This window comes from Halyomorpha halys, unplaced genomic scaffold (genome assembly GCF_000696795.3).
Source record: "Halyomorpha halys isolate HHAL.00 unplaced genomic scaffold, Hhal_1.1 Scaffold391.1, whole genome shotgun sequence".
NCBI classification, from domain to species: domain Eukaryota; kingdom Metazoa; phylum Arthropoda; class Insecta; order Hemiptera; family Pentatomidae; genus Halyomorpha; species Halyomorpha halys.
The window spans coordinates 15,181-27,648 of NW_027107178.1; the positions used below are offsets into that span (position 1 = coordinate 15,181).

The 12,468-nt window shown below is 31.5% G+C and overlaps 1 protein-coding gene across 1 annotated transcript in view; it reads left to right on the plus strand.

Moving 5' to 3' along the window:
• The window catches only part of LOC106682154 (venom protease), a 19,470-nt gene that overhangs the window by 3,973 nt on the left and 3,029 nt on the right, over window positions 1-12,468 (plus strand). The window contains exons 3-6 of the mRNA XM_014422856.2: window positions 1,352-1,430; window positions 1,945-2,125; window positions 4,926-5,170; window positions 5,514-5,674. Of these exons, the coding sequence (XP_014278342.1) occupies window positions 1,352-1,430; window positions 1,945-2,125; window positions 4,926-5,170; window positions 5,514-5,674 (666 nt within the window). The remainder of the gene's footprint in view (window positions 1-1,351; window positions 1,431-1,944; window positions 2,126-4,925; window positions 5,171-5,513; window positions 5,675-12,468) is intronic.

Consider the following 12,468-nt stretch of genomic DNA (forward strand, 5'->3'; position numbering starts at 1 on the left):
GGTCGATCCAAAAAATAATCGATTGTAGTACAATCGCTCTGCTTTACTAGCTATGATTTGCGATGTAAATAGTTTATTGATAATTTTTAGATTCTTCCATTTCTTCTTTGATTATTCCTTTTCCATAACTACTGCATAGGAACAAAAAAAGTTGAAAAATTTCAATCCATGTTATCAAACACAAACAACCCAACGAACACTTCAGAAGGACGCGCACCACCATCTTTCTTGTTTTGAACAGCGTATTTTTGTTATGTTTAAGGGATCTTTACAACATATCATATATCATATATAACATATCTTATTCAAATGCCTTTGTAAATTCATGAAAAATAAAAGATAAATTATTGTTTAGAATATAAATTTTGTATAGTAAATATGTATCAAATTATAGTGAAATGTGAATCGGTTTTATCAAACTATGCTTTTAATATACATATTAAAACATATTAATAATATGTTTGTATTTATGTGTAAATATTATATAGTATTGAGTTGTAATCATTGTATGTGTTTTGTAAGCAGTTTGTAACTCGAGGCGGTTTTTGACCAAATGTTTATTTAAAAAATTAGAATAAAATTGATTCAGACTTTATTAGAAAAAAATGAAAAAAAAAAAATTTTGAGCACAAAATAATTTTTTTTTCTTTAAAAACAATATTGATCCTTGTTCTGTTTGGAGTTTGCAAATGAAAATAGTAGTAAGAATAGTGGTTAGTAAAAGTTTTAAATTTGGGAAGGAATTTTATAGAAGAATTTATGGGACAAAGGCAATTAGCCGGTATTTAAAGAATTTTAAAGGAAAAAATGAAAACAAAATAAAGGAATCCTTGAAAATGACCTAAGTGGTCGAAACGTTGGAAGTTTAAAAAGAATAAAGTTGAGAAAAAGGATCAAAATTGTTTTTAAAGAAACTAGACCACTCTCAAACCAAGTATATTAATAAAAAATAAATCTAATAATTTTTTTTTTACTTGGAGAGGAGGTGAAATGTAATATCCTCTTTTTTGAATAAATAGTTGATATTTATAGATAAATGAAATTAGTTATGTTTTAATTGTATGTATATTGTTTCACCAAACACTTCGGAAGGACGCGCACCGCCATCTTTCTTGTTTTGAACAGCGTATTTATTTTAGACAATGAAAACTGGTTAGCTTGCTTTTTGATTTAAAATAATAAATAAAACAATACTGAAACAATATACATAAAATAAAAACATAACTAATATCATTTATAACTAATAACATTTATCTATAAATATCAACTATTTATTAAAAAAGAGGATATTACAATATATATATAATTGGAAGTAATACTATTTTATTTTTATTTTTCTTGTAATTAATAGGAAAGTGCAATAGTTCTTATCAATGAAGATAAATCCATTGGAGCAGAAATAGACTACACTCGGCTCGGAGACCCAACAAGTAAGTTGCAGAGAAAATTCTAATTTAAAACTCCAGGATCATTAGTAAGTTATTAACTTAAACTTGGTAGGTTAGAATGTCTTAATACTTCACATAATTGTGCACTTTCAGATCTATTGCAAGACATTGAAAACAATTTAAGATTTTCCCACCCTAAACTGCTTGTTTTCTGATTTTTTGGAAAAAAGGGATGGTATATATAAACTAGAAATTTATATATTATTGGAAAATAGAATGTTGAGTGAAATCAATTAGAATTGATATATGATGAAACAGATTGCATTTGACTGAGAATGAATTACAATTTGTCAAACAAAATCCACTCCTCTTGTTTATATTTGTCAATGATGACATTTGACATCAGATCTCAATGAACTAAAATCTTATTAGAATATCAAAACCAAAGTTTGTCAATGAAAAAACTTTGAATATACAACTTCACTTTATTCATAGGAGTGAAATACTCATAATTTTATCATAGTTTGTTTAATTGATTCCATATTTTCATTTTCAGTCTGTGGTTATTCAAGTAAGAGCCAGAGGACAGTGGCCCAGGCAGGGAGAGGTGTGACAAAGATTCGGGACTGGCCATGGATGGCAGTTTTGATATTAGTTGCAGACCCATCAATAATTGTGTGTGGCGCAGCTGTCATAACTCGAAGGCATCTTTTAACTGCAGCCCATTGTTTCAACGAGTAAGTATCATTTAAAAAATCTTGGGATTCTTTATTTTCATTTGATTAATTTGACAAATATATATATATAGTAATAATTTTATTAATTATTAAAAATAAAAATAAAAAGAATCTTTGCTCGTTTTATAACTTTCTTCAAATATAAGAGATAACTTGGGTTCAAGTTAAGAACTTTAATATAAAATAGATAATTGAATTTTATTATATAAAAAGACTCTTAATCTCAGGGCATATTGTTGCTAGACAATCAGAATACAGGCATTTACAATAATTTCAATTAATTTAATTAAAATCTATTTTATACATGGATCTAATTTTATTTATAGCAAAAACTAACCAAGCTAACGATCTTCCTTTTATGATCCTTGGTGTCTTCTTTTTTCTATTGTTCTGGCGTCCAAAAAGGCTTCCTCTTCTTGCTGGACAGAAATTGATGTGGACCTCCTCATCCTCAAGACATCCTTTCTCTTCTCTGTCCACACAATGACTGTTCCCTCCAAAACCAAAACCTGCCTTCAGGTTACATGTAAACATCGATTTTTGCAAATGATTTATTTTCTGAATATTATTCATTTGCACTATTTCTTGATTTCTACTTTTCCTTTAATTTGCTGTATTTTCAATTATGATGGGAAGAGTTAAAATAGTTTTTATGATATTTGAAATCTGCTCACCGTGGCCTTGATTCAACGTACCGCCATCTTGGTTTTGTTTTGGATCACGAAGTTATTATAAACAATGAAAATTGGGTAGCTTGCTTTTTGGATAAACAAAACAAATTAACAATCTTAAAATGATACATAAAATAAAACATATTAAAAACCCTTTATAAATGGTAACCCCATAAAGAGATAGTTTATTTCCTTTATACATGTTCCATCCCATGAAAGGCATTATACATATATTATATGTTTACAGTACAAAATATGTATTTGAGTATATGTAATTTGTTACATTGTTTATAACATTTAAAAAAAAAAAAACCAAAAACAAAACACATAATTAATTAATAATAAAAAAAACAAGAAGGAAAAAAAAAAAAGATAAAAAAAGAAATATACTAAACACAAACAAGAGATTTTAGATTGCCCTTCTATAATTAGTCAGCTGGTCAAACTCAATTTGTTTTATGAATTTTAGCAAGTCTGTCTTAAATTTAGTAAAAAGTATGTCTTCTGGTTCAGGTAAATTACCTTATTTCAGTATTACATCTTGTGTTAACTGAACCCTTTGTCGGTCATATAGTTTACATTCATAAAGTATATGTTTGAAGTTGAGCACTTGTCAATCTTCATCACACTTGTCAGTTGTCATAATGTTAAATCGTTTCAAGTAATACTTTGTGTTACCATGTTCTGTAAGGAATTGTGTCAATGTGTATTTTGTGCTGTATATTTGTTTGTGATTATGTAATGTTATTCGTGGAATGTATTTATGAAGGTTAGGTGATTTATTCGAAGAATTTCACATCGTGTTCCAGCTAGCAACCAGCTCATTGGTGATGAGATTTCTGATATGGGAGATGGGAGCCTTGCTGAAAGAGGGCTGCATGGTTCCGTTGCTGGCCACATCTTTGACCAAGAAGTCAGCTCTTTCCTTACCCTCTACGCTCAAGTGTTCTTTCATCCATTTTACCTCCACTGATTTTTTAAAATACTGTAGTTGATGTATTTTTAGTCTTATTTCCTCAGTCAATAGGTTGTGAATGTTTGTGTTATTGAGTGAGTACAGAACATTCATGTTATCTGTAAGTAAGACTATAAGCGAATGCACCTTAGAAGTATTTTCAAGGAGGTTTTCTAAAGCTTTTAAAATGGCTAATTTCTCGGCCGGGTTGTTGGAAGACCATGATGCTACCTTGTACTGTCGTTCTATGACATTACCAAGTCTATCTGAACCAGTCCATGCACAACCAACGTTGCCATCCACCTTGCTACCGTCCGTGTATATGTCAGTTATATTAGAGTCATATACATTCATCGGTGAAAGTACATTTATGTATGATGTAGTATGTAGTTAGATTGAATTGGTAGTTCTATTTCGTCATTTGATATGTGTTTGTAATCAGTATGTAATTTTTTGATTCCGTATAGCTCTGTTTTCTCATTTATAGTTAGATTTATCGGTAACATTCCAGAAAGGATGATGGCAGCCTCATATGAGAGTGTACTGTAGCCTTTAAATATTTTTATTGCTGTCAGTCTTTGAAGTCTCTTTAGTTTCTCAAAGTTTCTCTTGCGATTTACACCATGATACCAAACATGTACACCATACAATATTTTTGGAATTAATGTTGCTTTGTAAATGACTTTCAGTACCTCTGATCTGAGTCCCCACCTGACTCTTGCGGCAATGGAAAGTCTGTCAATGCGATCCAACAATCCAGCGTATAAAAGAGAAAAAACCTGTATTAATATAAACATTAACTAGAAATTGATAACATGAAGAACATTTATTGGTATAAATATAATCATAATTGAGGTAGTATTTCATACTTATATAATTACTATAATAGACCAAAGGAAGAAGTCTACTAGGTTTTAAGAGGAATAGAATTCCTGAGAGCAGTCCTTAATAGAATGTTGAAATAATGGTAAAGGATATAAACTTCGAGCTAAAATATATGGAATAGGAAGTGGACTGATAACTAAAATTGCAGAGGATTGTAGATATAGGAGGAGCAATGGTGTATGGATAATTAATATGAATACATAATATAAATTTAAACATTAATACAGTATGTACATAGTGTTAACAATATTCATATCAATTTATCAATAAATATGTTTTTCCTTTTTAGTATAGATAAAAACCAGCTATTGGTTCGGCTGGGGGAATACGATTTCAATAGGGCCACAGAATCTAACAAAACGGACTACAGAGTAGAAGATTTACGAATCCCTAACGATTATTATCCTGCGGCACATCATAATGACATAGCAATATTGAAGCTGGACAAAACGATCGAATACAGTGTTTATGTTCAGCCTATTTGCCTCCCTTTACCACAAGATGATTACACTGACACCACTGCTGTTGTTACAGGTAATACCTCACAGCTACTTATTCCAAAAAAATACTTGTTAACACCTTCAAACCTGTTTTTTTTAAATGTGACTTTACTTCCTCAACTTAAGTTGAAAAGATAATTTTTCAAAATACTTCATTTGTGAAAATACTCCCAGTTTCTGATAACCTTGTTATCTTATACTATTGATAAAATTTTGATATTCATTTAAAATTTCTTTCTTTAGTTTAAAAAAACAATCATTGCTTCCCAATATTTAACACAATATTACTAACAAAATTTATAACTAGGTTATTATAACTTAAATTATTTCATTTAAAATCATCTAAATGATACTTTATAAAATCATTGTATGCTCAGGATGGGGACAGATTGAATATCATGGCCAATTCTCAAAAGTTCTCTTGGAAGTATCATTGCCAATCTGGGAGCTTAAAAAATGTCGGCAACGATATGAATCAACTATATTTTGCACCAATATCTGTGCTGGATATGAAGAAGGTGAAAGAGATTCCTGTGCGGTAAATAATAACTTTTTTAGTATTCAATCCAAAAAATTTAAAAAGAAATATTGGAGCATTGATACATAAGCTGTTTATAATACAAACCCATTATATCCACTTTTATAAAAATAATTTTATTTGAAAAAAGAACTTAAAAACCTCCATTACCAATTGCTTAAAAGCAATTGATAAAAAACTCTTAAAACCCAACAATAAACTAAAAAAATTTAATCAGATGCCATTAGATCCATAAGAAGGTGATGTTAAGGGCTAGTAATTAACTATTTTTTTCTCCCTTGTAGACCATCTCCTTCTTATCAACTTAAAGTCAATCATCCACATCTATGTATCCATAACTAAACATCCATAATTCTCCTTCGGCCCGTAGAGCTTCAGCAATTTTCTGTTCATATAAGCATGTATTGAAATTGAAAATATACGGCCGTTTAAGACCAATCCAAGAACAAAGTCAAAGCTGCCATTTAAACTCTGGCAAACTTTTAATTTGTGAAAAAATCAATATTTTGTAGTTTTTTGTGCGGCTGATTTTGAAAAAATGAAATAAAGAATTTTGATCATAAATGACTCATGTGTCAGTGCCTATCATCTATTATAAACATTATACAATCTATTTATAACAAACTCTATTCTGGCTATACATCTGTAGTTTTTTTTTTTTCATTTAGCTTCCATATTTTAATTTCAAATAAAATCTCACTATCATCATTTAGTACAGCCTGGATGGCTTTTCAGAAAGTTTGAGAGAAGATAATAAGTTGTCTTTTTGTGAGAGAAAATAATAAGTTGTCTTTTTGTGAGAGAAGATAATAAGTTGTCTTTTTAAGATAATAAGTTGTCTTTTTGTGAGAGAAGATAATAAGTTGTCTTTTTGTGAGAGAAGATAATAAGTTGTCTTTTTGTGAGAGAAGATAATAAGTTGTCTTTTTGCTTGGCTGGTTGGCTGCTCGTCTTTGTGCAGTATTATTGTTGGCTCCTCATCTTTGTATAGTATTATTGTTGATTGCTCATCTTTGTGTAGTATTATTGTTGGGTGCTCATCTTTGTGTAGTATCATTGTTGGGTGTTCATCTTTGTGCAGTATTATTGTTGGGTGCTCATCTTTGTTTAGTATCATTGTTGGGTGTTCATCTTTGTGCAGTATTATTGTTGGGTGCTCATCTTTGTGTAGTATTATTGTTGAGTCCTTATCTTTGTGCAGTATTATTGTTGGGTGCTCATCTTTGTTTAGTATCATTGTTGGGTGTTCATCTTTGTGCAGTATTATTGTTGGGTGCTCATCTTTGTGTAGTATTATTGTTGAGTCCTTATCTTTGTGAAATTTTATTGTTGGGTGCTCATCTGTGTGCAGCATTATTGTTTTTTCTTTCAGTTTTTTTTAAGGTGTTTGCCAAGGTATTGTACAGTATTATATCACACAGTATAAGATAAGAAATTAGTCAGGGTAGGGGAAAGGGATATTGCACTCAGCAAAGATAAACATAACCAATAGGTACTAGAATCTTACATGACTGGAAAGGAACTTGGACTGCATCAGATAATAATAACTCAAGTGCTACCTCTGCGAGAAGAAGTGGTCAAATATGTTTTCAAGATAGAACGCTCAACAAGATTTCTAAAAATCTTTGGATCAGGATTATTGAAAATCCTTACAAATGGAAACAGGTTATCTGGGATATGATCAGGAGGATGCAATTGGTTTTTTCTCATGGTACAATCATGGTTCCAGGCAAAATTCATCCTTCCAAATTATTAGGTTTCACAATTCCTCACAGGACATGGGAGTTTGAGGACATAGCTTTGGCCTGGATAGAAACCGTAGTGGCCAAAAGGTAGGGTAAGATGAAAAATAAATAAAATCATTCAATAATAAACTTAACATAATAATATGAAGTAAAAAAAAATATAAAATCTTCAGATGTACAATAAGTTCTTGAATAAAGAAAGGAATAGAAGATGGGATTAAAAATTGTTTCAAATTTTTTTGGTTTATTCTTTTTGTCATATACCAAAATGTATAAATAATTAAAACAATTCATAAATTAACAGTTAAAAACATAATATGACATGCTTCATTAACTAAAATATTGAAATGTAAATGTATAAGTAAATATGTAACAAACATAATGTAAGGTTTATAAGAAAGTAATAGGAATTTGAAACTATTCATACATGACTTGACTGCATCTAAAAACCAACTGACTTTCTTTCCTGAAATTGCTTCAATTCAGTTGAAATAAAACTAAGATGGGTACCAATGGAAATAACATTAACATTGTATTATTCATTATTTCATATATCTTTCCAGCACTCTGCCTCATTTCCAACTATTATTTCAAAAATTTCACAGACGGTGGCTTTTAATGTATCCAAATGTTCCGCTTAAAATACAGCTGCCTCATTTCCTGTGCCCTATCTTGTAATCACAGGTTGAGGAGGGGATTGTTTAGACCATTATTGATTTATACTTGGTTACCAGGAAGAGGCTTTAAAAAACACTGTTTTCCGATATTAATTAATTTATTGACATCTAAAAATAGAGACAGGACTTTTTCTGCAATCCAATTGCATCCATATGCAAGATAAGTTACAAAGATCATCCTGCTATAAAATAACTTAATATCTCTTCTTTCTTCTCAGTTGTGAAAACTATTTCATTTTTTGTATTCTATGGGTCAATCCACACTTACTTTTGGCATTTTGAAAATAATAAATATTACCACTGTTAAGGAAAGTAAGCAACTAATTAAAGCTGAGTGTAACGTTTAAAACGTATAGGAAAGAGACAGGGAATTCCGAGAAGTGAAAAAATGTATGCTTATTGTTATAAGTTAATTATTGAAAGTAATGTTTATCATATTCTTATATTACTAATTTGAAGAATATGAACCTTCGATTGTAATCTGGATGAGGATTAGAACCTGAACAATGGGGAGAATATTAACAAGACCATTGAGTTCATTAAAACCATCAGATTATTTATGTTGAACCCAGGGGTGGTGGACAAAAATAAAATGTTTTTACTGTTTGTTACTTTTTTATTTGTTACGGTTGAATAATATAAAACGTTCTTACTGTAGTGAGAAAAAACAACACAACACCAAGCTTGATAGCAACCAATCGACTACTCTGGCAGTTACAAAACCATTGCAAAAAGGTTTGAGCTCAACTATTGATATATTCACACTTTGCCACAGAGCAACTCGTATACAATAAAAAAGGAATTTTCACATCACGCTTTAATTCACCCTCTTAAATATTCATTTTTTTTATCAAATTTAGTTTTACACAACTTTGCTTACAAAAACAGGATTAGCAGAATTTTCATTTTACAAATATTAACAAAATAATTTTTAAATTACAATATTAGTTTTGTGCACAGAAAAAATAATAACAAACTTTTAAGTTACAAGTTTTTTTTATTTTAATGTTCACAATCACTTCATTGAGCCCTTGGTTTAAACATCTCCAACTGATCTTCACCTACATTTAATGTAGGGTGTTTTTCATCTTTGACACAAATTTCTGGGTCACCATTTAAAGCTTTTAATTTCTGTAACTTCATCAGGTTTCTCTTTCTGCTTCTTCTTGATGTCTTCATGTTTCTTAGCCTTTCCTTGCACAATATCTGTCTTTTCCTTTTCCCTAGAATCATCTGTGTATCTCAATGATCCTTTTCGATTTTCTTCTGTTTCAAATCTCAAATGGTTTCAGTCTCCTGCATCAGCTTCTTCATCAGTTCTTCCAGTTCATCTTCAACTTAAGTTAAATTTTCATTATCCTCTTCTACAGCCTTTTCATTTTTTACTTTTATTTCTTTTTTGGTTTCTGATGCACTAGTAGCATAAGCCTTCACATTTGAATTTATCTCCAAGTTCACAACATCCAATCCCTCAGAAGACCTTTTTCCACTATTACAGTATCATTTTTTTAAATTTTTACTTTGTTTTTAGAAAAAAACACAGATCCACCGTTCTGTGTTATTTTATCCACAAACAACAAATTTCTACCGAGATCTGGGATGTACATCATGTCTTTCAGTTCACACTTGTCACTTTTTACACAACCAAACATCTTGGCTGTCATGGATGCACAATGTTTAGCAAGATCTACCTCAGCACCAATAGGTTGTGCCAGCGACAATGCACTTATGTTCTTGTTCATAAGTCTTGTGGAACTTGAACTTAAGACCCATTCAGTTGATTATTTACTACAATTTTCAGTAAGTAAGTAAGGAAAGAAGCTGGTGATGTTTTCACTTTGTTTTCACAAAAGAAGCAGTCCTTCTCTCGGAGGTTTGTTTTTTTACATATATCACAGGGTTTTTTCTTGGTTGAGCAGTCTTTACTCAGATGTCCTTCTTTAGAGCAAGAAAAACACTTCCCCTTGTCTGGGGCAGTTATCCAATTTCTTCTTACTTTGGCTTTGAACGCTACTTGATTGTCTGATTCCTCAGTAGAAATTGAAGAGCATCTTTCCTAAGCCATCAATCTTGTAGTTGAATTGGAAAAAGTTTTCACATAGGAGTCTGTGCTTTGCCAAGCACTAATAAAATATTTATACTGCTCTGGAAGTGTTGTTATTACTTTTTAAATGATCTTATCACCTGGCATATCATTCCCCAATGATTTTAATCTGAATTCCAAATTTTCAATTGAGCTTATGTGGCATGCCATGTCTATGCCTGTCTTAAATTTAAAATCAAAGAACTCTTGCAAAAGTTCAATCTTTTGCTGAAAACCTTTTTTCTCCTATAGATGTCACATATTTTAGAATACATTTGACTTGCAGTAGTAAAAGTCAAAATATGAGTTAATACTCTCTGATTCACTGTTGTTATTATTAGGTTTTGGGCTTTAGCATAATTTAGTACATACACCCTATAGTCTTTACTTTGCTGGTTTCTGGGAAGCTCAAAATCTTTATAAATTACTTGAAACAACCCAATTGCTTTAAAGAAGAACTTTACTTCGAATTTCTAGGTTTGGAAGTTCTCAGGTCCTGTTAGCTGCTCAATTCCATGTATTTCATTAAAACTGTTGAGATCCATTTTGTATCACTGCTTTCACTTAAATGTTTACTTTACGGAGTATTTGAACACAGACAAACACTGCCGAACTGTTTTTACTGTCTCACTACAAATTTTTAATTTTGCGAACTCTGGGCCCTTAACCTAATGAACGCGGGGTGGTGGGCGCAATTAAAATGTTTTTACTGTTCTTACTGTTTTATTTGTTATGATTAAATAACAAAAAACGTTCTTACTGTGGTGAGAACCACCCACCGACTACTCTGGCTATTACAAAACGGTTTGAGCTCAACAATCGATATATTCACAGTTTGCCACAGAGCAACACGTATACAATAAAAAAGGAATTTTTACATCACACTTTAACAATTTACTCTGACATGCATTTGATTTGCATATTATACATTATCATCAGTCATAAACTATCATTATTATTATCCGGTTTTTCTCGCTATTGCGGGTTGAATATCTGAGGTGGGGTCCTAGAACTCCAACCACCTTCATATTTTATTTTTTTTTTTTATATATATTTAAAAATGTTTGCACTGTACGTGCAGTGTCCAAGAGAACTGACTGTTGAGCCTCTCATAGCACGTCCATAGGCACACCCAGACCATTCATGCCTGCCACTGTTGATTTTGGTATGAGATCATTCGTTGATATTATGAATGAAGTAGTGGTAACACCTTCCAATTTATATATTTCTTTCAATTCCTGGTATTAGCTGTTCTATGGGAATCATATTCTCATTTTCAAGGTGTTCAAATATCTTGGTCGCCAGGATAGAAGTGAGAATTTTATATAAACCATTTAAACACGTTATTGGCTGTAAGTCTTCCGGACTTAGGTTTAATTCATTCTTCTTTGGAAGCATATAAGTGATGCCATCAGAGAAACCTTCAGGGGACGTTTGTGTGTCATCAAGTATTTCCTGGTATCCTTTGGCTAGCAACTCATGCAAGCAATGAAATCTTTTAATCCAATAATTTTGGATTCCGTCAGGTTCAGGTGCCCTCCAATTTTTCATGTTCCTGACAGCTTCCGAAACATCTTCCACTGATACTGTCACTTCATTCATTTCAGAGGCATTCTGGAAACTTTGCATTTCTTCATCTATCCAGAAGCGCTTAAGGTGATTCCCCGGCTTTTACCACACACTTTTCCAGTAAGCTTCAATATCATCAGGGTATTTGTTCGTTATTTTTTCTTTTTGCAGAAGGTTTCTACAAAACTGGCATTCATTCTGCATGAACTGCTGATTTTGTTTCCTACAGAAGGCTGCCTCGCTATATCTCCGTAAACGGTTTGCATAAACAGCTAGCTTTTGTTTCTGGTTCTCTAGTTTAAGAGTCAGCCTATCAATTAATTCCCCTATAATTAATAGCCCGGTTCTACTTCACATCCATTTTAATCATATTCCTAGACCGTTTCCCCCTTCAATGGTTACAGGACAGGTAAACTGGAAAAATTTTCGGACTGATCTTGAAAACATACTCGACTTAAAAATTCCACTAAAAACAAAAGAACAGATGGACTCTGCTATCGAAATACTTTCTAGATCGATAGGAACTACTATCACTAACAATACTTCACCAATGAACATAAAAAGTTTTAGAGAAAACAACTTACCTCGTTACATACAAGCATTATTAACAGAAAAATGCCGAGCAAGAGCGAGGTGGCACAGAACAAGATATCCCTTGGACAAAACTCATTACAATAAATTGACTAACAGACTAAAAGCAGAAATTAGAAAACACAGAAT